Consider the following 23991-nt stretch of genomic DNA (forward strand, 5'->3'; position numbering starts at 1 on the left):
CTACAGACTGGTACGTGGGGTCGATGGGCTCGATGGTGTCAAACAAAGACGACAAGTTGGTTTGTCTTTGATCGCGAGTTATGAGAGGTTGAGGTGTGAATGTCGTCGTGTTTTCAGTGCAACCGCAGCTGTCGAGACCACGATATGTTTGGTGATAAAATCGGAATGACGAGGGCTGCAGACATCCAATCTCTCTACTCGCACTTCGGTTGTGAGGCAGATGCTACGGTGGCGCGCATGCCGCACGATGTGCAAAAGTCTGCCAAGCTAAAATCACTCAGCAGGAGTGAGTGACGTCCGCTCAGGACACCTCACATGGACATCAAAATTCACACCGATGTTGGGCGCCCAGAGCATGCATAGCAATTATGAACATGGCTGGACATAGATCTTCTGTTGCGTTCGATATGAGACCGGCTTGGATCTCGTATACAGCTCTAACAATATCTATGGCGCCTCGTCTATGATCTAGCTCAACCGATGGTAATGTCATGGACTCCGGCAGGAAAGTTATGAGCACCAGGTGATCGAAATGCGGCAACGTTTGCCCAGTTCTAGCCAAGATGTGAAGCATCTCATGCGAGCTTACCGGTCTGCGATCGGCTCTCAGAAGAAGCATCAGACCCAGCAATTTCTTGGACGGCTCCCGAGTTCTCCTGAGCAAGCGCAGCAGCAGCAGCGACATTGTCGTTTCCGAAGTGTCTGACCACCAGCCATGTCGGGAAGATGGCGACTGCCCATAGCCCAAAATTGATGTACACTCCGCCGACCGAGGCGATGATTGGGATCGAGTTCAGCCCATAGCTAACGGCCTGCCATGCCGACTCAGTCCCTCGGAGAAGAGCCGCGTAACGGATGACCTCTGCTGGATCCTTGGCGAGCTGCCCGACAAGGAAGTAACAGAACAAGTAGTTGATCTGGAAACCTGCCGTCAAGAACAAGTAAGGCACAAACGCATGGCCGAATCCGCTGCTCGTCCAGTCGTATGTTGGTTGCGAGTCTCTGAACTTGGTGACAAGAACTGTTGCCCACAACCACCAGGCGCCTTGGAGGGTGACGATGACGCCGAATGCGACCCGGGACCTTGTTGCAAGCTTGACCGATGTTCTATCAAGCCAGAAACCTAGAGCATTGCCACAGGTGACAGCGATAATGCCTGACAGGAAGGAGCCAAGCGCTCGAGCGCGAACCGAAAACCAGAGGGACAAGTAAGTGAAGAACACTGCTTCGGCATACACCGCTTGTCCAATGAACAAAACCAGCAGCAGGTACTTCTTGCTGAAAAATGTCCTGGTCACAATCTTCAACTCCTTCAAGGGATTGTTGAAGATACTCAGGTCGACCTTCAGTCCATCGGTTCTTTCCACCTTGTGTGGCCTGTTCAGAAGCAATGCCACTGCTGGTCCGACAGCTTGGATGGCGATAAAGATCAGGTACACTGTGTACGACACTTTCCCGGCCTGGTCTCGATCTGCGTTAAGACCAAGGTTGATAGCACCACCAAGAATCTGGCCGCCAAGCCGATAGGTGAGCCAGTATCCTAGGACTTTTCCTCTGTTGTAAGGCTCCGGGTACGCAAGCGCGATCGCAGCCTCTGCCGCCCAGAATACACCTGCACTTATTCCGCAAAGCGCGGCACCCAGAAGGACCAGCCACTCGGTCCCGAAACGATTGTTGGTGTAAAGACCGGCGGCATATGGTGCGTAGCCGAGCGTGCCAAAGATCAGGCTCCTTTTATGCCGATGTACTTGGTCAGGACAGATGAGAAGAAGCAAGACACAACCATCAGACAGAATGTCAGAGCATTGGCCGTGTTAACCAAATATGGCTTCTGTGCTCCGCCAGCGCCCAAGCTGTTCATCGCACCCCAGATGCCCGGAGCAGCGAAGTTGCAGAGACCAAGAATTGTTGCATTGTACCAGGTGCTTCGATACCAGCGCACTGTGCTCATCGTCAGTGTGTGAGTCAGACGAATCCCCGGTGGACTTACCTGGATGCTTGGTGACCGCTGTTTCTCGCACATCTTGCAGCTCAGGGTGCTTTGGAGATGTCTTGAACTCGCTCATGTTCGCGCTCTGTGTTTGCTTGTACTGGATCTGAAGTGCTGGACCGAGCGAGGTCAGCAACTTCTGGCACTATTTAAGCTTGCCTGTACCTTCACGAAATTTTGTTCGGCAACTGCACCATCAATGCGTTCGCCGGATGCCGTGCAAGGCTTGATGGTCCACTTCGTCAGACATGTGCCGATGAACACGAAGAATCACAGAACGTGGCAGTACGGCTCTAGATCCACGACCTGCAGTCAGCAGTGGCCGCGAGACGCCTCCTGCAAAGATTTTACAGAAGATGCATTCATTTCGTTGAGAATGGTCTCATGCGTGGGCACAATTGCACCATTGTACCCTTGAATTCGCACTCTCCGCAATGCCTTCCGCATACGGCAATAGCAAACAACATACTTTAAAGCACGCAATTGGTGGCCAGACGGAATATCTGGCCAGAAAATCGAAAAGTGTCTTCCGACGGACAACAGACGCATCTGCGAAACTTGTCTATCTAGGCATCGCGCATAAGTTGGTCGATTGAGTAGGCACGCGCGGTGGATTTGGCAGTCTACCTGAGACGACATCCTCCGAAGGACCTCTTCCCGGTGCAAAGAATCGCTGGTGCAAGCTCAGAGACTAACGCCGCCTCAACTTCAAAGCCTTGCCTCGTTCAGAGCTTTACATCCTCACCAGCCCAGACACGGCCTTCCTTGTGGGCCTTGATTCTGAGCCTCTTGACCCTTCGAATGTCATTCTCGTTCTTGGCAGTCAAATACCAAGTCCACAGGTTAGCAATCCAGCTAATACCAATGGCTCCAGCGCAAATTCCGAACGACGTTTTGTAGCCGTTGTATGCATACTTGGAGCGGAACAGCTGTGGGGCTACCACACCTCCAACTTGCCCAATACAGGACTGGAATGCCAGTGTGAAGGCTGTCCCAGTTGTACCTACCAGCGTTGCCGAGCGCCCTGGAGAGTTATCAGTATTGGGCAGTTAGTTTTGTCCGGGGCTGGATGACTTACATGCCCAGAAAGGGATGAAATAAACCGAGTAGAACATGGTTCCGAAAATGCAGGCCATGTAAGTGGCAATATTGCTGACATCAAATAGAAGGACGAGGAAGAAAGACAATGCCCCTGCGCAGATGAACATGGCGATTTGCGGGCGCGTCAAGTATGCTCGGCCGAGGAACCAGCCTGCAAAGATGATCGCCAGCACAGATGCGGCTGCTGGTGCAATGTTGAGCAACTGATTCCTTGGGAGACCCGCAAAGCCGAGGCTCGTTGTTACCGTGGGCAGTTGCCATTGTAACCCATAGCCACCAAGGTTCATGAATACCTGCATGACGCAGAATGAGTATGTCCTCGGATTCTTCAGCGACGCAATGATCTCGGACTTGGAAAACGCTGAGTCGCCAGTCCTGGGCGCGTTAGCGGCTAAACGAACTTCGAGGTACTCCTGCTCCCGTTCCGTGAGCCAGCTGTTGGAGCTCTTTGATTTTGGGTAGTCTGGCAGGCGCCACCAGACGATGCCAGCGAACAGCACGGTGAAGAGACCTTCGAGAAGATACACCCATTGCCATCCAGACAGATTTCCTCTGCCGTTGAGGTAAGAGAGGCCGTAAGCGATGACGCTGCCAACGATACCTGCGCAGTTCTGCCACCCGAACATCCACATGATGGGCTTTCCCATCTCGTCCGAGCGGTACCAGCTGCATAACTGCGCTGCTAGTCCTGGGAAAAGTCCAGCTTCCATCATTCCTAAAAAGAAACGACAAGCGTACAGGCCCTCCTTATTTCTGACTGCTGCATGGCAGGCGAGGACCAGTCCCCACGAGAAAATGATCCTTGCCTGCCAGACACGTGGACTCATCTTCTTAAGCATCAGATTGCTAGGAACTTCGAAGACGATATACGAGATGAAGTAGATGGACTGAACCAGTTGTACTCATCAGCAGTCATGTTCAACTCCTTCAGGATGTTGCGTGGCTGGCCGACTTGCAGGACCTTGACAACAGCAGCGTTCATGTAGTCGATGTTTTTGAGCATGTACATGAGACCGATGAGCAAGAGGAACCGTCGATCGACCTTCTTCATGACGGCGTTGTGCTCCTCGGCGGTAAATGTCGAAAGGAAGGCTTCCGTTTCTGCGCGGTCGGACGAAGAGGATGATGCGGCATCGTTGGCGGTGACCTTCACGTCATGTGCAAAACCTTTTGCCTCGACGTCGAGGTCTGCTGGTAAGGATGCCATGCTGGATGTTTCCTCTTGTTCACTGTCTGCGAAGAAGCTCTGCCCGACTGAAGGAACGGCGTACAAGCAACGAAGAGCTGTCTACTCGAATGCTTTATGCGGCCACAGAAGTTCGTCCCACTTGGCAGACATCTCCCAAGCCCCTGGCGTCCTAGTAGCTTGCCACGTCACGGAAGTCAGTCGGCGCTGTACCGTTCCAGGCTTTTGGCGCATTCGGGGTCGCGCAATTGCCTGCTTCATCTCCAGAATTGCGTGATGACTACATGGCTGCTTCGACGTGGGATGGAAAATGTTTCCCGGATCGTCGGCAGAGATCAGCGACCACAAAAACCAAATATTAGCACGTGTATCCAGACATTGGGTCCTTTGCACTCCGCAGCGATAAGGAATCTATGGCGTGCTTGATCGACATACTCGTTGAGGCTACAGCAAAGTCGCAGGAGTATACCCAAACATACTAACCGGCTGCTATGCCGGTGTGGAGCTCGACAGATGCTGGACTATCTTAGTTTCCTTGCATTTAGGTACGGTATTTTACGATCTGTGGTACCAACATATGGCCCCACTTTCTACTGAAGTGCTACAGTAGAATCCACGAAAAATTGATGAACGAGGATTTCGTTAGGACTCACTACAACTGGAGGAAAGCCTAAGGGATCTGGATTCTGTCGGATAATGGGCATGACTTTCACTAAGCACCGTTGACTTCCGAAGTATGAGTACCGTTCTGGTCATACTTCGGAGTCTCCTCGCCGATATTCCACCTGAACTTCGTACCAGGATGATCGTCCAGCAATCTCGACTGGCCAAAGAACTGCTCCCTTGCAGTTGCACCTTCCTTGATGGACTCTCGGAAGATCCCACGTCTCTTCAACTCAGGCAGGACGAACTCGATGATGTCCTCAAAGGTCTATCGCAGCTGTTAGCATGAACAACTACTGGGAAGAACGGGAATACGTACCCCAGGGTTGGTCGCATGGCTGCAGTTGAACCCATCAATGTCTGCTATCTCAACCCACCGCTCAAGCTCGTCTGCGACAGTCTTTGGGCTTCCGACAATCTTGGCGTTCATTCCGCCCAGAATGAGATACTCTGCGATGCGAGCCTTGTTCCACTTCAGGTCCTGGCTTCCAGGCACGTTGTCTGCCCAGCCATGAATGATCGACTGTATGGCTGGGAGCTTGACGAATCTGAAGTCCTCGTCGTCAGTGTAGGTCGACAGGTCGATCCCCGTCCAGCCGCCGAAGAGCGCAAGGGCGCCCTCTTTGTTTCCCCATGATAGCAGTTCCGCATGCTTGGCCTGTGCTTCTTCATCTGTTGCGGCCACGATGATGCACATACTTGCGATCACCTTGATATGCTGAGGATCCCGGCCCTGTTCTTGCGCCAGCTGCCGGAGTGCGTCCACGGAAGGTCGCAGCTTTTCTGGCAGTTGTGCGCCGGCAAAGACCACCTCCGCATGCTTGCCACCAAATGCACGTCCCGCCTTGGATGTGCCTGCCTGGAAGAGCATCGGTGTCCTTTGTGGTGAAGGCTCACATATATGTGGACCAGGCACGTTGTAGTGCTTGCCTTTGTGGTTGATCTGTCTGACGCGACTGCCGTCTGCATACACGCCAGATGCCTTGTCCTCCAGTACCGCATCATCTCGCCAGCTGCCCTCCCACAACTTGTACAAAACAGTCATGTACTCCTCGGCAATTTCGTACCTGGTGTCATGCGGTACTTGGGTGTCGAGGCCGAAGTTTCGCGCTGCACTGTCAAGGTAAGACGTGACGATGTTCCATGCCACACGTCCTTCACTGTAATGATCAACAGTCGAATACCGGCGAGCCAGAGCATACGGATGCTCATACGTCGTACTCGCTGTGACGCCAAAGGTAAGATTCTTCGTCACGGCTGCCATAGCGGGCACGAGATAGAGCGGGTCGTTGATGGGGAACTGCGCGCCGGAACCGAGAGCAGGACCATGGTTCGCGGGACCTTTGTATACATCATAGCATCCCAGCACATCAGCGAGGAAGAGGGAGTGAAAGCCTGCCTTGTCGAGCAGCTGTGCAAGGTCGGTCCAGAAGCCCAATTTCTTGTATTCCGCGGTCCTATTCGTGGGATGAGCCCAGAGGCCAGGAGACAAGTGACCGGGCGTGTTCATGGCAAAGGCATTGAGGATGAGTTTCTTCTTGATTGGTTGGTTGCCATTAGGTGCCAAGCCATTGGGCTCGGCGCCTGGTTGCCTTGCGCCTTGTTCGCCTGATGACATACTTGCAGCTGTTTGACGGTGACTGTTCAAGTTGTATGCTGGTGATGATGCGATAGTCGAACGGTCGAGAGCGGCTTCGATACTAGCAATATGCTTGAGCCAAGCCGATGCCACTTGAGTCCTTTCGTTACGAGATCTTACAACGATACCGTCAGATGTGTCCAACGACGCAATCCAGGCGAAAAGCACGCAATTTGAGTCAGCCCAATGTGGATATTCTGACCAGTCGTATCAGGCTGTATTGTTACCATCGAGGGCCCGTAGGCATCTCCAAGCCACGATGCTCTCCTATGGCATGTCTCGCGCGTGTGTACAGTTTTCGGGGAGTCACGGTGCCTTTCGATCATTAATCCACAGGGTGCTCTCTATGGCCTTGATTGCAAAGCCTCCAAACGCATTTCTCCGTTGAATGCCCACGTACATGGAGAATCCTTTCTTCACGGCACGATAGCATGGAGACTGGGTACGCGAGGACTCGCACTCTCAGAGAGAACAATTTTCTCTGAATTTTCGTTGATAGATTGATTGCCGCTTGGGACCAACTCGCAACAATATCGGCCAGCATACCGAAGCAGCATGTGTCGGCACAGAAGACAACCCGAAAACGGAGACTTTCCATACAACCAGCTTGAATTCTCGGAGACGTGACTCTGTGTTGAGACATTCTCGGGTCTTGTCTCTGGCGGTGCTTGCACTCGCTAATCGCTCATTGCCCTTGCCAAGCAAACGTATTGATCATCACGAACTTCAGGCCTGCTTAGATACTCAATCAACCCAAGACACGATCCAGTGAAACTTTGGAGGTCTTCAGCAATGCCTGCACCACTGTCAAAGCTTCTGGGCTGTCTACGACTCTCAACCCGTCGCACTCCAGCATCTAAAGCGGTGGACTCAAGTTCCTCGAGCACAGAATTCGACGAGAAGCACCACCAACCTTCGCGGACTCAGACAGACACGTTGAAACTTCCAGAGACGCAACAAGCATTGTTACTGCACGGCATTCGGCAACCATATCAATTACACAGCGATCAAACAGTTCCTAAAGTACGACGTGATGCTCCCCATGAATTACTGGTCCGGACTTCTGTCATTGGCATCAACCCAATAGACTGGAAGGCTCCCGATTACAACTTTGGCGTTCCAGAGCTACCGTATATATCTGGTCGTGAATTATCAGGCTATATCGTCACACCACCTCCTACAAACCATGCCTCCAACAAGTCATCAGCCGGCAGGAGAACGCTCTGCCAGGTGACCACGTCCTAGCGATTGCAACAGACTATCGAGACCTCCGAAAAGCCGCTTACCAACAGTTCCCGATCGCCAATGCGCACAATGTTGCGCGCATTCCGCCATCACTTTCCGGCGAGGCAGCTGCCAGCATAGGCGTCGCTTTCGTTGCGGCAGCGCTGTCACTAGGCATCTGCACCGGCCTGGACTTCAGCTCCGTCTGTGATGGGCCAGACCTGCTGAAGCTGGTACGCGATGCTGGGCCAGCTCTGCTTCCAGAGGATATCAGGGAAGAGTGCTTGACCGGGATCGACCTGAAAGACCGCTTAAGCAAGGGTGACTGGGTGGCTGTGTGGGGCGGCTCGAGTACGAGTGCGTACATGATCTACCAACTGGCGCGACTGGTGGGTGTAAAGACCATAAGTGTCCTAGACGTGCGGAAACACAGCGACTGGATCTATGGGGACGATTCGGAATTCCAGAAAGCAGATGTCGTTGTAGACAGCCATGATCCTGCACGAGCGGTGGAGATCGTGCGAGCCGTTGGTGCGTCGGACCCTAGTGGCCGGCTCAGGTTCGGGATCGACACGGTTGGAAAGACAACTGCTGCTGAGCTGTTGAAGTGCATGACTCCAGCGCCCACTGAACCAGCGGGCGAGCAGCAATCATCATCTCTAGCAACAACGACATCAACATCATCATCAGAGGCCAGATCCACACATCTCGTCGGCCTCACCGGCCTCCCAAAACGAGACTCCACCAACGACACAACCACAAAGTTCCACACAGTGCCCATCAAACTCTTCCACGAGGTGCCAGAAGTGGGTGAAGCTCTAATGGCATGGCTCGAGAGGCTGCTGGCGGAGGGACTACTCAAGTCCCCAAGGATATTGGCTGTGGAAGAGGGGCTGGAGAGCGTGAACGGTGTGCTGGATCGGATGAGGAAAGGGGAGATATCCGGTGGGAGGGCAGTTGTGAGGGTATAGGGCCGTTGAGTTGAAGGTCAAGATTTGGAAAATATGTCTATCTGCACATGAGCATATATACTCGTGAGTCAGACCAGGGACAAGATCCGGTCTTCAGTGGCGTACATAGATTCTGGGCAAGGATGCAGGACTTTTGCTGCCTTTCGAAATAGACGGAGTTTGGCAGAGTACATCCAGCTCCTAAAATGCACGTTGATCACGACAAGCTACACAGATCTAAGGCCACTCCCACCACTCCTCATGCACACTCCGCAGGTCCACCTCTCCCTGCTTCTTCAAATACGGCACTATATCGCTCTCCTCATCCCTCTCCTTCCTCGTCCACCCATTCCCCAACCAGCCCACGAACCGATTCTTGCTCTCGTGCCAATACTCCCACTCCCAGTCCTCCCATCTCGGCTCCTTCCTCACCAGCGTGACATGGCCTGCACTCCCCGGCCAAATACCATGAATCCTCTGCCCCGCTTTCCCGCCGTTCGCCCAGCTGGAGCAATTGTCCGTGAGGACCGTCTTGGGAAAGAAAGCGTCGGCGTACGCGACGAAGTCGTCTGCTGCGGCGCGGGAGGGCGAGACGGATTTGATGCCTTGGGAAGAGACCTTGCGGAGGAGTTTAGCGTAGTAGGTGAGTTGGACCTCAACGCTGTGCGGCACGGTGCCGGATGGGCCGGTGCCGTGTGGGCCGGCGATGAAAAGCAGATTGGGCACGTTGGGGACGGCGAGGCCAAGGTACGTGTATGGCCAGCCGTAGTGGATGGGATCGCGTTTAGAGTGGGCTGTGTCGGGTTTCCAGACGTCTTGTAGATTGATGCCGCGGGCACGGATGCTGAAGGGTGGAATAAAGTCGATGGCGGCGCCGGTGGCGCAGAGGACGGCGTCGACGAGACGATGCTCGCCGGTGGTTGTGACGATGCCGGCTTCGGTGAAATGGGAAATGGGGTCTTGGATGAATGTTACGTTGGGTTCGGTGAGGGCTTCGAGGTAGCCTGGTCCAGGGGTCAGGCGGCGGCAATTGGGGTTGAAGTCTGGAATTATGCGCGATATTAGGGAAGGATCTGCGGCGGTGCGTTGGGTCATGATCTTGATGAAATTGTCGCGCATGCCGACGTTTTGTGTTGCGCCTCGGAATGTAGAGGGAAAGCGGCGCCAGTATTTTGACTCGATCTCTTTGCGGAAAGCGAGATAGGCTTCGGGGTCTTTCAATTCGGCCTTCTTCTCTTCTGAGTACCATTGCGGATCGAATGTGCGCTCGTCGCCGGCCCACGATCCGGCTATCCAGGTCTTGTTTCGGGCGTAGTGGTCGACATGCTTAGCGATACGCTGTATATTGGGCACGACCTGAATGCCAGAAGCCCCATTGCCGATGACGGCCACTGTCTTGCCCGTTGCGTCAAATGAAGGATCCCAATTCGACGTATGTCGGATATGGCCTTTGTATTCGGACACACCGGGGTAGTTCGGTAGCTTCCAATCATTGAAACGGCCAATCGCTGTGAGTACGAAATCGGCCTTGTGTTCAAAGGTACTGCCTGACTTGAGATCGCGACCGCTAATGGTCCATTCAGCCGTACTGTCATCCCAGCTTACATCCTGGACCCTGTGGCCGAATTTGACGTACTTGTATACGTCGTGCTTCCGCGCCACACTTTGCCAGTAGTCTCGGATTTCGTGACCGGGCGCAAATTGTTGCGACCATTGAGTGTTGGCTTCGAAGGTTGACTGATAGACGTGCGCTGGTATATCACACCGCACGCCGGGATATACGTTCTCCAACCAGGTGCCGCTGACATCCTCATTCTTATCAAAGATCGTCAATTGAATCTTTGGCACCTTCGCGGGAAGCAGGACACCCGCTGTAACGCCTGAGAGGCCAGCCCCAATGACTGCTACCCTCAGACTTCTCACGTCGTCGATGTGGTGGTCAGGCAGGTCAAGGCCAGACACCGGATAGAGGTCATTAAGCCTGGCAGATGGCTTTGACTCTTCTTCAACGCTCGTGTCTGACTGAGTGTCGACATCATGCTCAGACGAAGATGCTATTGAACTGTCCGTAGGTATCAAAACATGTTTGGTGTTGGGATCGGTAGCGATGAGTGGGTGGTCATCGGTTGTCTTTGCTAGCGGCTCATCGACAGCCTGCACGTATGCCGCCATTGCTGGTCTTGTCTTATGGCAACTTATTATCTATCGCTGTCGTCGTGAGCAAGTACTAGTACACCCAATATGTGCCAAGACAATTGATGGTAAGTGCAGGGGACCGCAACACGTACGGAGACGTCCCGGGCTCGATGAGCGTAAGCAGACATGTGAGGGTGTCTGTGCCTGAGCACGAATAACATCCCTGTAGGCACGACATACCAAAGTGGGTTCGGTCGTGGGATGAACTTTGGTGGAGATGTGCGCGGACGCCTTCTGGTAATATATCGTAACGCCAATACCATGCTTCACGGTCAATGTCCGGGATTCGCAATGGACGAGAACTGCTATTCGTTGGGAGACCGATAAATCGCGTGTTCATCGGTTACCGATGAGGTCTGAGAACTCACACCTAATTTTCTGCGTGCCTCTGACCATGTCTTACCGTTTGTGCTAAATCCTCAAGTCTACGCAACCATGGGATCTGTCAACGTAGAAGAGCTGAGCCTGAACGGCCACAATGGCAAGAAGCAACTACTTCTCAATGCCTTTGACATGTCCACCATCGGGCACCTTTCACCCGGACAATGGAAGGTAAATGGTCCTAACATATTACAGTCCCAGACTAAACGGTCAGTAGAACCCAAAGGACAAGTCGACGACCAAGAGATCGCTGGATTACTGGATCAACTTGGCAAAGCTCTTAGAGAGTGGCGGCATCAACGCTCTCTTCCTCGCAGACACCTATGGCGGATACGACACTTACAACGACAGCCTGGACGACTGCATTCGTCGAGCAGCTCAGTGGCCCATGACCGATCCATCGATTGTGAGTGATTTGCGTAGCAATAGCTGAGCCCTAGCTGACGAGCCGTGCAGCCGATCTCAGCAATGGCAGCAGTCACTAAACACCTCTCTTTTGGGATCACCGCGTCGACTTCGTTCGAGCCGCCTTTCCTTCTTGCCAAGCGCTTCTCGACGCTTGATCACCTGACCAATGGACGGATTGCCTGGAACATCGTTACTTCGTGGAAGAAGGCAGCATTCAAAGCGATAGCGTCGACAGCCCGATTGAGCATGACGAACGATATGCTCAGGCCCACGAATATCTCCAGGTCTTGTATAAGTAAGTGGAGTGATCCAAGGTGTGGACGACATGATTGACCCGCCGAACAGATTGTGGGAAGGATCCTGGTCAGATAAAGCCATTGTTGCAGATGCAGAGAAAGACGAGTACTTCAACCCGGACCTGATACGTACCATTCACCATCACGGAAAGTATTTCAACCTAGATTCACGACACATAACAGACCCATCTCCTCAGCGTACACCCTTCCTCTTTCAAGCAGGAACTTCGTCCGCAGGGTCAGAATTTGCTGCAACTCACGCCGAGGCAATTTTTGTGTCCTCACACAGTCCGAAAGTTCTGAGGCCCAAGATCGACAACATTCGTGAACTTGCCGCACAGAAGGGTAGAGACCCTCAATCGGTCAAGTTCTTCGGTACCTTCACTCCGATTATCGGGCGTACCGAGGCTGAGGCCCAGGAGAAGTATGAAGAGGCGAAGAAGTACGCCTCGACAATTGGCGGCCTAGTCTTATTCTCCGGTTGGACAGGAATTGATATCTCCAAGATCCCTCTTGACCAGGATATCACAGCTGCGGATTCGAAGGAGGCACATAAGGTCAGGAGTATGCTCGATGCTTTCACGACCACCAGCCCTGATGTGCCGCAATGGACGCCTCGGGTTGTTGCCGAGAAAGCTGCTATCGGCGGACTTGGTCCAGTCGGAGTAGGCACGGCATCCAAGGTCGCAGACGCTCTAGAGCATTGGGTTGAGGAGGCAGATCTCGACGGCTTTAATTTAGCATACGTGACCACACCGGGTAAGCAAGCCCCTATCAAACTGAATCGTGCGAGGCATTGGTCTCCAGCTCCGGTCTCCCCAATACCCGTTCCTGCTAACGGGAGACCAGGCACATTTGAAGATGTGGTCAATCTTCTCATTCCTGAATTGCGCAAGAGAGGAATTTATCCGGAAGCCAGGAATAATAGCGAGCCTCTCACCGCGCGCGAGAAGGTATATGGTCCTGGACAGAAGGGCGTGCGCGATGATCACATCGGCGCGAAATATAGATATGATGTGTATACGGAAGAGCCGAGCACGACAGATGTGTCGACTGCGAACGAGGACACAAAGTCATGACAGCGTGTGCACATCTGCTCATCACCGGCATGGACGGCGATCTGGTCGAAGAGCTGCGGCAAGGCGGCCATGCTAGGTGAGAAAGATTGCGTCGCAAAGTTCCTCGGCGCATCGACAGTCCTATCAGTGAGCTGCAGCTTTCGTTGTCCTTCGATGCTGCTGGTTCCCGAAGACCGTGGCAGTGTCTAATGTGAACTCCAATACTCTCGGGCGGCGAGAATTCCGCGGTGTGAGTGCTCTATTGCCTTTGCAAACGAGAACTCTGCTTTGAGCACTGGGCGACTTTGCACGCCGGGCTCATTATTGGTGAAACAGAACAATTTTGGCGAATTCTCGCAAAATGCAAAGCAGTGCTCTCCGAACGGCTCAACATTTCTCGATGACGTCACGTACCTCGATTATTCAAGCGGCTCGAACGAATACGCTGAATGACGGCGACTCTCGTGGCCTTTGCCCCAGACTATGTGGTGAACCCCGTCGGACTGGACGCGTTTCGTGCGTGTTGCTGGTCCGTATGCTCTAAGAAATTTCTGGCTTCTTATTGGCAAGCTCGGAAGGAGCATTGGCGCCAAGCCGCACGACACACAACGGACCGGCTGCTAGATGTGCCGTCGTACAAGACATCGTTTTCGACAGCAAGAGGGTCGCCTTACGGATACGCGCGCTGATGCAGCTCTGACCATAGCCACAGCGGAACAGTTTCGCGCAAAATCTGCGCTTGCGAGTCTCGTCGGGGTTTAGACCGACTTTGGATCTCCTTGGTGCCTGATCAAGATCCTTCGATGCCGAAGCTAAGGTAAGTGGACGCTCTTAGACCAAGTATATATGAACGTGTGTACTTGAAATGCTCTTAACTCTCCCTTTTCTGCCATTCTACACTCCACGCCCGTGGTACTCATACTCCATCAAACAATGGCGCGTCCGGGTCCTCCATGGCCTGCCTCTGGGAACGGGATTTCAGCCAACTACGATTTACACTGCCATTGTGGAGCGGTGAAGTACAGCATGGAGCTATCACCACCTTTGTATGTCGAGCACGCACAGGGCAAGGAACGCTGGACCGCCGTCGAATGCGACTGCTCACACTGTGATCGGGTCGGCGCTATCAACGTGCATCCTCAAACAAAATACTTCACCGTTACCAGAGGGAAGGAGCATATAGTGGAGTATCGGAGTGCAGGAAAGCAGAATCCGCACTATAACTGCGGCAAGTGCGGCTGCTTCCTGTACACGGACCTGGCGGAGACTATGAAGAGAATGGAAGGACCGGAAGCAGAGGCAAGACTGGCGGTCAATGTGAGTACTCCGATGTGCGTTGTCTAGGTGTATGGAGCTCGATGTCAAATGCTAATTATCGGATGTGTAGGTGAGGATGTTGAAAGACTTCGACCGGGAGAAGGTGGCGACTAAGACGATCACAATTATGAAAAGCCTTCCGCCCAAATACGAGGTAGATTAGACTCATGTTGCAGAGGCAGGATATAGGAGAACCATTTGAGATGTCGTTTCTGCTGAAGGCATACTACTTATCCACGATAAGGATGCCTCTTCTTCCTAGTACAGACTCTAGCTGGTGGTGTCTCGGCGTTGACGTACGCATTGGCTGGGAAACTCTTCCATCCTCCCTCTCACCAGTCTCCCACCCCAGGACCTTGCTCCCACCTGACCATTCCGAGGCTGATGCCTACTCCAGGAAGCTCTGCGGTCGACAGCTCTGTTGTTCCGACCGCCCGAAAGCCTTCTTGCTCATACAATTTCACACCGGCAGGTCGTGAATACAGCCAACAAGGCATGGCGTTCTGGTCTGCGTGCGATGTAACATGCCGCAAGAGGAGAGAGCCAATGCCCATTCGCTGATACGACGGGTCAACCATCAAGCGCCGTACGAAGACGTGCCGCCGCCATTGTATCGTCTTAATATAATGCTGCCGTGAGTGCGCATAGATCTCGGTACCCAGTGCGAGACGTGCTTGTCTGGCACGCTCCACGTCGTTTGCAGGGTTTGACAGGACAGGAGTTGCATCCGCCGCAGCACTCGCCTGAAGAGACCCGACGTTTATGTAACCTTCCTCCCAGTAGACGAATCCAGCGATAACTTCTTGGTCCTCGTCGTCTGCGATAGATCGTACAACGGCCGTCACAGTACCGTAATTTCCATCTGATACTTTCTCACCATTGTCGCTGTCTTTCATCGCTTCCTCTAGAGCTAGCCTTGCACCTTCGGCCTCGCTTCGTGGAGTGTACATCTCCATCCACTTAGACAGCAGATCCGGAGCCATGGCATCACGGTTGATGTCTGTCAGACGCTGGATGTCATTTTTGGTGGTGAGCGGACGGAGCACTATCTCGTAAGTTTGCTGTCTCTGCGCAGCTCCTTGCAAGGTGTATGGTTCTGTCATGGTCGAAAAGCTTCACGTCGTGATATTGTGGTGATAACTTATTTGACCAGCCGCAGACAGGCTTCAGCTGATCTGAAGGACTCTCAGACCCGGCACTACATGATATACTTCTGTCATTAGTGAACGCGTGTATCAGATTGTCAGAGTTGTCGATACTCGCTAACCATATTGTTGAGTCATATTTTTCCATTTAGCACGCACTATGGGTTCAAGCTTAGAAGGTGGGTACCCGCAGAAGCGGTCATCAGTGCGACAACGTGATCGCCATTGCTTCAGAGTTGCATGAGACACGGCCGACTATAGCTTCGTCATGCTGTTGATGGAGAGTGAGGTGTCCGCTGCGTGTGGTGTAGGCAGAGGGATAGGCCACGGAGCAATTCGACGTTCAGTTAACCGATTCTCGCAATTCGCGCCTGGCCTTATTCCCATGCTCCTGGCATTTCTGATACACAAATGATCGCATCAACATTGTGGTCAACGTGCTATCAGCTATATCGCGGCGGGATCAACACAGCAAAGTTGTTGTAGCGAAAATCAGGTAGCAACGGCGACAAAAATCGTCACAGTGTGGCCTTTCTGCAGAAAGCCTTGGAAGTCCTCCAGAAACGCCAAGGCGATTATTCCAGAGAGCTCTATTGACTCTGCTCCCTTCCACAAATGCATCTTGAACAACAGCAGATGGTCGCACGACCAAATGAGCAAGGACAAGTTTCATCGATATCATGAGCTCAATCTCTTGATGTTCGACGAGGACCCTTAGCACGATACAATGAGGCGCAAGCTACCGCGGGCGACCTGGTCACCGTGACAGGGCTCAGCTAAGTAATCTCTTCGAGCATTGCGACAACTCATCAGGTATTCCAATGTCTCTGAGCTTCCCCCTTCTAGTCTGATGGGGAAGCTTCGTCATGCGTTTCTCGCGAAAGCTTAAGCATTCTCATCGCGTGCGCGGTGGCCAAAGTGTGGAATTATCCCTTGCAGCGCGTCTCGCTGACACCAGCCATCCCTCGCTATCCGCGCCGAGGAGGCGGTAATTGAGGCAATGCGCAGTCATCTGCGCAGGAATCCCCGTTCTATCGTCCACTGCCAACTGCTGACATAGTGACCACTGGATAATGCCAACTCCTGCGAAGTCGATGCCACAATCACAGCGTGAATGCGCCGGCACAAGACCTGGGCAGCCTCGTTGGCCAGCTTCATCCTACTTACGAGACCGGTCAGATGCGCCCCGCAAGTCGCCTTTCCGATCAATTCGCAGCTACCACCTGTCGCATATGCTTCTAAGCTGTACAGCTTCACATTTGCAGACACTACCTTCAGTTCCGAAGTCCAACCAATTGAGTATGCCATCAGCAACGGTCCTCAATGGCTATCGATAGTGTCGGACTCGCGCACATTGCGTGGTATGCCAGATGAGGGGGATGTCGGGGCGCTCACATTCGATCTCAGTGCTACCGACACGACCGGCACCACTACAGTCACTGTAACACTTGTGGTAGCTCGCTCGCAAAGCATTGGGGCTGGCGAGCCAGTGCTTCCTTCCTTAAGCAAAGTCGGCTCGGTCCAGGGCCCATCCACACTCTTTCTGAGGCCGCTTACACCATTCTCAATACCTCTTTCTCCGCAGATCTTTTCAGGCACCAGTCTGTCCTCGACATATTATGCAGTGTCCGCAAATAATTCGCCTCTGCCACCATGGATCCAGTTCGATCCACAACAATTACGCGTTGCGGGCTCGACGCCGCCGACCCTCTCGTCCATCGAACAGCAACAGACATACGGCGTAAAAATTGTTGCCACGGACATCGTCGGTTTCTCAGAAAGTGCTGCCGCTTTCACGATCGCGGTGGCTAATAGACTGTTCTATTTTCAGTCTGCGACAACGACGTTGAATGTCACCAAAGACGAGCAATTTGTGTCACCATCATATCGAGACGCACTATACTTAGATGGCTCGCCGATCAGTGCAGGTGATCTGGGCACAGTTCAAGCAGTTCTTCCTGAATGGCTCAGTCTCGACGCTACAACAATAAGTCTGAGTGGAACGCCACCGGCAGACTTCACCGCTCAGATGGTTACCATCACAGCTCACGATGAATCAGGCGATGTAGCGAATCTGACTGTAATGCTCCAATCGGGGTCCACGGCTGCGTCTGCAAATGCGACGACCGGTGACACTTTGAATCTAAAGGCGCAGGCCGGAAAGTATCTGAATTTCAAGTTCGACCCTTCAATCATTGGAGTCGGCGATGCCGTCTCAATAGACCTAGGCAGTACAGCTAGCTGGCTTTCATTCTCCGAGACCAACATGTCACTTTACGGCCAGGTGCCAGACGATATCGGAGCTTCGAGTGAGAACCTGGCACTCAGCGTGACTAGAGATGGGGAGAACACAACCTACCCAATCAAGCTGTCAATCGCTGCAGCGGATTCAATCGCATCAAGCAGCAGCAGCTCAACTGTGTCGGCGGCAACTTCTGCGAGTAGTGGCATCGCTACAGCTACAAAGGCCGCAGACCAGAATGCAGAGGGCAAGCCAACTCATGTCTTGGCTATCATATTGACGGTTATCCTGGTGAGTCTTGCAGTCCTCGCTATAATCCTATTCTGTTTGTGGTATCGCAGAAGGAAGCAAAGAAAACAGAGAGACAAGGAGGTCCCGGGCGACGATCAAGTTGATGCTGACCTTGACGGGGCGTCCGGCATATCCGAGGTCTCCATCGGCGAGGCCTTGGTCAATGTACCAGCAATGACGGGCTCGTCGCGCCGGACGAGTAGACAGGAAATGGTGCAGACGCCCAGCAAGGTGCCCCAAGTCGAGTTGCCATGGGCGCCAGATTCACTCAAGAAGACGAGATCGCGTCTGCAGAAGAAGCGTCCTGCAAAAGGTCATGAATCTTTTGATTCGAATTGGGGAGGACTGGTGTCAACTCGCTCAACGCGAAGCGAATCACCGAGTCCGAATGACCAGAACGAGCCAATGGCCGTGCCATTCCCTCCGGCGCCGCCACCTATTCCGGCATACTCTCCAAAGCGTAAGCAGTCTCTTGCGAGCTCGAAGATAACGAAAAGGTCGAACAGTCGGCGAAGTGTTGATCAGAGAGCTTCTGGCGTGCTATCAAACGTCACCAACAGGCGGTCTGGTCTTCCCAACCGCTACTCGAACGCAGGCCTGGGTCACGGCTCGGGTATTCTTACACCTTCCCTTAACTCAGGCAATCCATATCGCAATTCCAAGCCGCCGCCTACGCGATCGTCCTGGGCGACAACATTCGCCTCGACAGCCGCTGGCAAGGAGAACAAGCATGCAAGTGCTGGCCCGTCAGACCTGGAGAACTTCCCGTTCCCTGCCCCTGCCTCGAACCGCCGCTCTTCTGGTTCCTTAGCAGGCCTAAGCGATACGAAACCGTCGCTGGCCGGGCTCGCAACGGCACCGACCAAGCCCTCTTTGAGACTTGTGACTGCTTCACCCTCGAATTCGACCAGCCAGATCGACGCTGAGGATTTCTCGTCGCGCCGAGAAGAGTACTATCGAACTCGGGCTAAGCACAGGCTTGAAGGAAACTCTATGCTGTTCTCAAATCCCAGCTCACGATCTCGAACGCCGTCCCTCTCCCGCATGTTGTCACCAAACCAAACAGTGCGGACACCCAGCAGCACGTTTCCCATCGTTGAAGAAGAATCATCGTCCCCAGAACTAGTCAGCACCTATCCGACCGGAACGGTAACAAACTGGCGCAAACTTGATCCCTTGGGCAAGAGTCCTGCAGTTCCACTCACCCATCAGACGAATTCGCATATTTTGGCGCCGGTAGCTCAGCGCCCACCAACGCGCCGAAACAACGGAACTCCAGTTCCGTTCGGCGGCTTCGGGTATGGTCAATCTGCAGCTCGGCCAATATCAATCTCCTCTGGGCAGTTCTCCAGCGCCTTGTCCTCTGATGGTTCACAGTGGGAAGACGAGATACCAGACGCTCACTCCCCATACCGAGGTGGCATGAGCCCCGATGTCCTTGGCGGACGTATCCGATCCGTTAGCAACGCCGAATCAGCAACAAACGACATGCTGAATGAGCTTACAGTGGCGCGCGCCCGCAAGGGTGGGACTACGCCAAGCAGTAGAACAAAAGAATGGAAATCAACAGCCAGCTCATCGGTCTCGTCGCCGTCTAGAGCAGGACCCGCAAATCAGTCCCCACGCTTGCCCTTCGATAATGGGCGACCCAGCGGTGAGACAGAAGACAGAGAGATTGGTATGGCCATTCAGAAGGCGCTGAGGAGGGCAAGTCAGCTCGGCAGCGGAAGATCGAGGGGCCTTAGACTGGTGGATAAGCGCAAAAGAATAATCAGCGTTGATGGAAAAGATCAAGATGTGGATGAGAGTGAAAGAGGACGGAGAAACATTTCTGGAAACACGGGTGATGGTTCAAGTCCAGCTGGTGGGAGTTCTGGCCCAGGCAGATTCGCTTGGGGAGGGCGGGAAAAGAGCCAGAAGGGCAGCTTGATGTTCATCTAGAAGAGGTAATAGATACTACTTGTTGTAGCGGTTCATGCAATATTTGACGAATTCATGATTTACACAATTCCTTCCGATTAGTTGCACGAATATCACAGCTGCCAGAAAATTGGTAGCGCCAAACGCGCTTTCTGGCCTTGGCGCGTCTACCCCACCTTCCGATGCGAAGTCCCCATCGCCCTTTCCCTTCACATATCGGTATGCGACAGGTCGACGGACACCAAGAGCAGTTTCTGGCGTAGTGCTTCGACCGCGCATTTCGCACACAATGTCGCCGAAAGAGTCCAAGAAGGAGAAAGCGCGTGAAGTCATCGACATTCTGGAAGAGATTTCGGTCATCCTGAACACTCAGCTCGACCGCACGCAACTTTCCCTGTGTGTCTCGCTCATGGAGAACGGTGTCAATCCAGAGGCGCTAGCCGTGAGTAAATCGTCTGTTACACGCTGTTGCTGTTCGCCGGCGACGTGGAATGGGCACTGATCAATTGCATAGAACGCAATCAATCAACTGCGAGACGAGAGCGCGAGGCTGCAAGGCTCCGGCGGCGGTCAACAGGCTGCTGAGAGTGGTGTCTCGGACTAGGAATCATTGCTTGCACTCTACAAGGATGCAGATCCGAAACATTGATGTTGGCAAATATCAAGTTGCCTATGATGGGCAGCGGGCTGCTGCATTCCTCTGGAAAGATCTCTCCTTGATCAGTCTCGTTTGGGCGCTGCACCTGAGCGTTCCGACTACCCACGTGATCAGTAAGTATGCAGCAACAGCAATAGTATGTCGAAGCACCAACGCCCTGGATGTTTCACGGTGCCTGAAGTCGCCAGATCTTGGACAACATCACTGGCATGCAAGTCATCGCCAACGCAGCACCACCTCAACCTAATTGCTGGAATGATTGGGCGTCAGTGACGTTGAAAAACTGGGAAACTTGGGCTCGGTTAGCCGCCTCGAGTGGGCGCTTCCTGGCGCGACTAGGGGCACGGACTATCCAGCCCAGCCCCGTCTAAGCTACTTTCGGCAAGATTCCAGGGCAGCAAATATTGAAAATGACGTATGACTTTGCTCGAGCAATGTTCTGACACCTGGATCGTCGCGTGGCTCAGATTGTCTGCTGGGTACCAAACACGAGCCAACGGGGAGACTACTGGGCTACTGGCAAGGAAGTATAACAAGTTATACTGTTGCATCATGCCTTATCATTGGTTGATACGCGAAGTTCAACGAGTTGTTTCAACCAACGACGTTGCGCTGGGACTTTAAAATCTATAAGCACTGTTGTCGCCTTTTCTGACACTCTCCCTGTCCTCCCTTCCACTGTCATATCAATACCGTGTCATATCTGTACAACAAATTCCTCGCGTGCTTTTCTGCCACGGCGGCATTGCGCTGAGCGTTCTGCGCTGGATTCGTCTTTTCCCGCACCACAGTACACAATTATTACCCCCGCTCCTCACTGAGACAGTAAGCCACGACCGGGCGAAATGAGGTGGTCGGCCCTCCTCACCATCGCCGCCTCCCTGGCGGCCCTGATTCTTTCCCTCCTCTGCCTCTTCGCCGGCAGCACCAGAACCTTCCTCCAATCCGCCGACATCATGACGCTCAACATCTCCCAGATCGGCCAGGCAGATGTCTTCAACACCACGTCCGACGCCGACGACAACTTCCTCGACGACCTTGTCAACGCCGCGCAGGACGAAGTCAACGATCTTATTGGCGATGCTGCCGAGGAACTCACTCACCGACTGAACATTTCTGACTTCTATGTTGTGCATGTTATGAATTACTGCCAGGGAATGTTTGAGCCGAACGGCACGGTGAAAGGCGCGAAACGCAATGTGACGGAGTGTTCCAAGCGGAACGCGGCGGCGAGGTTTGACCCTGGTGAGACTATTCAGGAGCATTTGCCGGATGGGATTACACTGCAGGATCTGCAGTGGCCGAGCGAGATTGATGATGCGAGTCGGGGGTTGAGGGTGTTGAGTGTGGCCATGTTTGCGTTCTGGTGTATTGGGATTGGATTTGCGGGTTTAACCTCATCACAGCGGCGCTGACACTGTTCACGGGTGGGAGATTGATTGCTTGTGGAGTGTTCTTGTTGTCTGTGGTACGTGCTCGAAAGTGGGATGCTACTTGGAAAGGCAGATGCTGACAGTCGCTGCAGTTTGCTTTCTTCTCACTAGGTATCGCAGCAGCGATGGCGACGGCGGTCTCGGTCAAGGCTGTCAACTCGATCAACAAGTACGGCGAGCCGATTGGCATTCACGCGACAAGGGGAACGCAATTCCTAGGGATGAGCTGGGGTGCCGTTGCGGCCATGCTTGTTGCTATGCTCGTTGCGGTGTTCCAGGTTGTTCGTGGTCGGAAGGACAGGACTCCACCCAACTATCGCAATAGCAAGATCTGAGGCGACCATGTTGGTCGATGAAAGAGTGCTTTGGATATGGTGTTGGTCATATCTTTATCTGAGCTGTGGCGCACTTGAGCAAGCGAAGGCATGTCGTTATGTACGCAAGAGCAGAGTGGTATAATGGGTCTCGCTTTGTTGAAGCCTACGGGGCTTGGTAACGGGTCAAGTTGAATTTCTTGTACAGAGTACATGTGCCCTCAATATTCACTGAGCTCATCGAAATCATTGTCCCAACAAACGCACGACGTGTGCAGAAGCCCGCTCTTTCGAGGCAGTATTGTAAAGGCGTGACGATGCTCCAACACATGGGGATACCCAGTATGCCATTGCTGCACCACGGCCACCCGGATCAGACCTGACGGCCAATGGGAATGCCGGCAATCCGAGCCCTTCGCAAAAGCGGCTTAACTTAGCAATATGGGGCTACTCGTTTGTCCTCTGCCCAGGCGTCCCATTGCTCGGTATCGAGTATAGCTTTATGCTCCGAGCAGGCTACAAAAGGCAGGCAGCAGGGCCGTTGGTCATGCATCATGAAATCTACGACATCTTCGTCTTGATTAGAACCGACTCGACCGCCGGTGAAGACTATGGCTAAGCAGGAAAATGCTGGGACGGTCGGCGTCACAGACGACAAACCGGACTACTGGCTCAATCGCAACTTCCTCGCCTCCGCCCGACTGACATGCCAACATGACCTCATCATCGACCGCGTCGGCTACCTCTTAAACCCAGGCATCGCCGAGGCCACCGGTCTCACCACCAGCTCGTCCACAGCCAATGTCGCTCCCACTGAACCACTCCAAATCCTTGACCTGGGAACTGGCAACGGCATCTGGGCTATGCGCCTCGCCTCTTCACTCGCAAACACACCCAACAGCCGTCCAGTGCACATAACAGGCCTCGATATCTCTTCCGAGATGTTCCCCAACCCCCTATCCCTTCCCCCAAACGTCACCTTCGCAACCTACGACTTCTTCCAGCCACCACCCACCGAATACCTCTCCAAATTCGACATAATCCACATCCGCTTCATCAACCCCGTGCTCTGGCCGAAACCTGACTTCCGCGTCACAGCCATCAGAAACTTCACCGCCATGCTCAAACCCAACGGCTGGCTACAGTGGACAGAGCCGCGCGTGCCCGCGATCGCGGATGTGACTTTCGACGACCAAGGGAACGCCAGCATCTCAGAAGGACTAAACGAGTTCCATAGCCTGCTCGATTCAATCGTGCCTGTGCAGACGAACTCGCGCTGGACAGCGTCGATGGATAAGTTCTGTTTGGACAACGGGTACGCCGAGGCGAAGCTGGAACATGTACCGTGGAAGCGAGATCAATTGACGTACGAAAATGTGCTGATCCGGTGGAACTTCAGCGAGGGCTTGCCGAATTTGTTGAAGCGTTGCCGGAGGGAGAGAAGAAGGAGAAGCTGGGTCAGGCGATGGAGAAGGAATTGGCGGCTATGGATGCTGGGACCAGGTCGAAGACGGGAAATTATGTATGCGTGGTGGCGAGGAAGGGCGTCTGAAAGCAGTCGTCGGACCCATGCCACATT

General features: G+C 53.4%; 12 protein-coding genes across 12 annotated transcripts; 7 read left to right on the forward strand and 5 right to left on the reverse strand.

The window, feature by feature from the left end:
* Positions 1–575: 575 nt before the first annotated feature.
* Positions 576–3738, reverse strand: AB675_5985 (UNC93-like protein 2; the record flags this gene model as incomplete). Its single annotated transcript, XM_018146240.1, has 5 exons — positions 576–1747; positions 1792–1941; positions 1991–2104; positions 2736–3014; positions 3069–3738. The coding sequence occupies 5 exons, from the start codon at positions 3736–3738 to the stop codon at positions 576–578; spliced, it is 2385 nt and encodes a 794-aa protein (XP_017996958.1).
* A 191-nt stretch (positions 3739–3929) lies between these two features.
* On the reverse strand, positions 3930–4298 carry AB675_5986 (uncharacterized protein; the record flags this gene model as incomplete). The annotated part of the gene is made up of 1 exon (XM_018146241.1): positions 3930–4298. One exon carries the CDS (start codon positions 4296–4298, stop codon positions 3930–3932), a length of 369 nt encoding a protein of 122 aa, XP_017996888.1.
* Positions 4299–4989: 691 nt separating this feature from the next.
* AB675_5987 (Dimethyl-sulfide monooxygenase) lies at positions 4990–6558 on the reverse strand (the record flags this gene model as incomplete). The annotated part of the gene is made up of 2 exons (XM_018146242.1): positions 4990–5208; positions 5260–6558. The coding sequence occupies 2 exons, from the start codon at positions 6556–6558 to the stop codon at positions 4990–4992; spliced, it is 1518 nt and encodes a 505-aa protein (XP_017996942.1).
* An 813-nt stretch (positions 6559–7371) lies between these two features.
* Positions 7372–8774, forward strand: AB675_5988 (uncharacterized protein; the record flags this gene model as incomplete). Its single annotated transcript, XM_018146243.1, has 2 exons — positions 7372–7709; positions 7787–8774. 2 exons carry the CDS (start codon positions 7372–7374, stop codon positions 8772–8774), a joined length of 1326 nt encoding a protein of 441 aa, XP_017996856.1.
* A 216-nt stretch (positions 8775–8990) lies between these two features.
* Positions 8991–10925, reverse strand: AB675_5989 (putative sterigmatocystin biosynthesis monooxygenase stcW; the record flags this gene model as incomplete). Its single annotated transcript, XM_018146244.1, has 1 exon — positions 8991–10925. One exon carries the CDS (start codon positions 10923–10925, stop codon positions 8991–8993), a length of 1935 nt encoding a protein of 644 aa, XP_017996903.1.
* A 459-nt stretch (positions 10926–11384) lies between these two features.
* AB675_5990 (Dimethyl-sulfide monooxygenase) lies at positions 11385–13113 on the forward strand (the record flags this gene model as incomplete). The annotated part of the gene is made up of 5 exons (XM_018146246.1): positions 11385–11501; positions 11548–11736; positions 11787–12033; positions 12107–12793; positions 12884–13113. The coding sequence occupies 5 exons, from the start codon at positions 11385–11387 to the stop codon at positions 13111–13113; spliced, it is 1470 nt and encodes a 489-aa protein (XP_017996961.1).
* A 1005-nt stretch (positions 13114–14118) lies between these two features.
* On the forward strand, positions 14119–14572 carry AB675_5991 (uncharacterized protein; the record flags this gene model as incomplete). Its single annotated transcript, XM_018146247.1, has 2 exons — positions 14119–14409; positions 14480–14572. 2 exons carry the CDS (start codon positions 14119–14121, stop codon positions 14570–14572), a joined length of 384 nt encoding a protein of 127 aa, XP_017996907.1.
* A 169-nt stretch (positions 14573–14741) lies between these two features.
* Positions 14742–15512, reverse strand: AB675_5992 (uncharacterized protein; the record flags this gene model as incomplete). The annotated part of the gene is made up of 1 exon (XM_018146248.1): positions 14742–15512. The coding sequence occupies one exon, from the start codon at positions 15510–15512 to the stop codon at positions 14742–14744; it is 771 nt and encodes a 256-aa protein (XP_017996862.1).
* Positions 15513–16668: 1156 nt separating this feature from the next.
* Positions 16669–20028, forward strand: AB675_5993 (Axial budding pattern protein 2; the record flags this gene model as incomplete). Its single annotated transcript, XM_018146249.1, has 1 exon — positions 16669–20028. One exon carries the CDS (start codon positions 16669–16671, stop codon positions 20026–20028), a length of 3360 nt encoding a protein of 1119 aa, XP_017996944.1.
* Positions 20029–20296: 268 nt separating this feature from the next.
* On the forward strand, positions 20297–20611 carry AB675_5994 (Mitotic-spindle organizing protein 1; the record flags this gene model as incomplete). The annotated part of the gene is made up of 2 exons (XM_018146250.1): positions 20297–20449; positions 20522–20611. 2 exons carry the CDS (start codon positions 20297–20299, stop codon positions 20609–20611), a joined length of 243 nt encoding a protein of 80 aa, XP_017996893.1.
* An 899-nt stretch (positions 20612–21510) lies between these two features.
* On the forward strand, positions 21511–22433 carry AB675_5995 (uncharacterized protein; the record flags this gene model as incomplete). The annotated part of the gene is made up of 3 exons (XM_018146251.1): positions 21511–22033; positions 22072–22133; positions 22191–22433. The coding sequence occupies 3 exons, from the start codon at positions 21511–21513 to the stop codon at positions 22431–22433; spliced, it is 828 nt and encodes a 275-aa protein (XP_017996972.1).
* A 590-nt stretch (positions 22434–23023) lies between these two features.
* Positions 23024–23964, forward strand: AB675_5996 (uncharacterized protein; the record flags this gene model as incomplete). Its single annotated transcript, XM_018146252.1, has 2 exons — positions 23024–23752; positions 23812–23964. The coding sequence occupies 2 exons, from the start codon at positions 23024–23026 to the stop codon at positions 23962–23964; spliced, it is 882 nt and encodes a 293-aa protein (XP_017996908.1).
* Between the last annotated feature and the right edge of the window lie 27 nt (positions 23965–23991).

The sequence above is a fragment of the Cyphellophora attinorum genome (genome assembly GCF_001299255.1).
Source record: "Cyphellophora attinorum strain CBS 131958 chromosome Unknown Contig27, whole genome shotgun sequence".
Taxonomy (NCBI): domain Eukaryota; kingdom Fungi; phylum Ascomycota; class Eurotiomycetes; order Chaetothyriales; family Cyphellophoraceae; genus Cyphellophora; species Cyphellophora attinorum.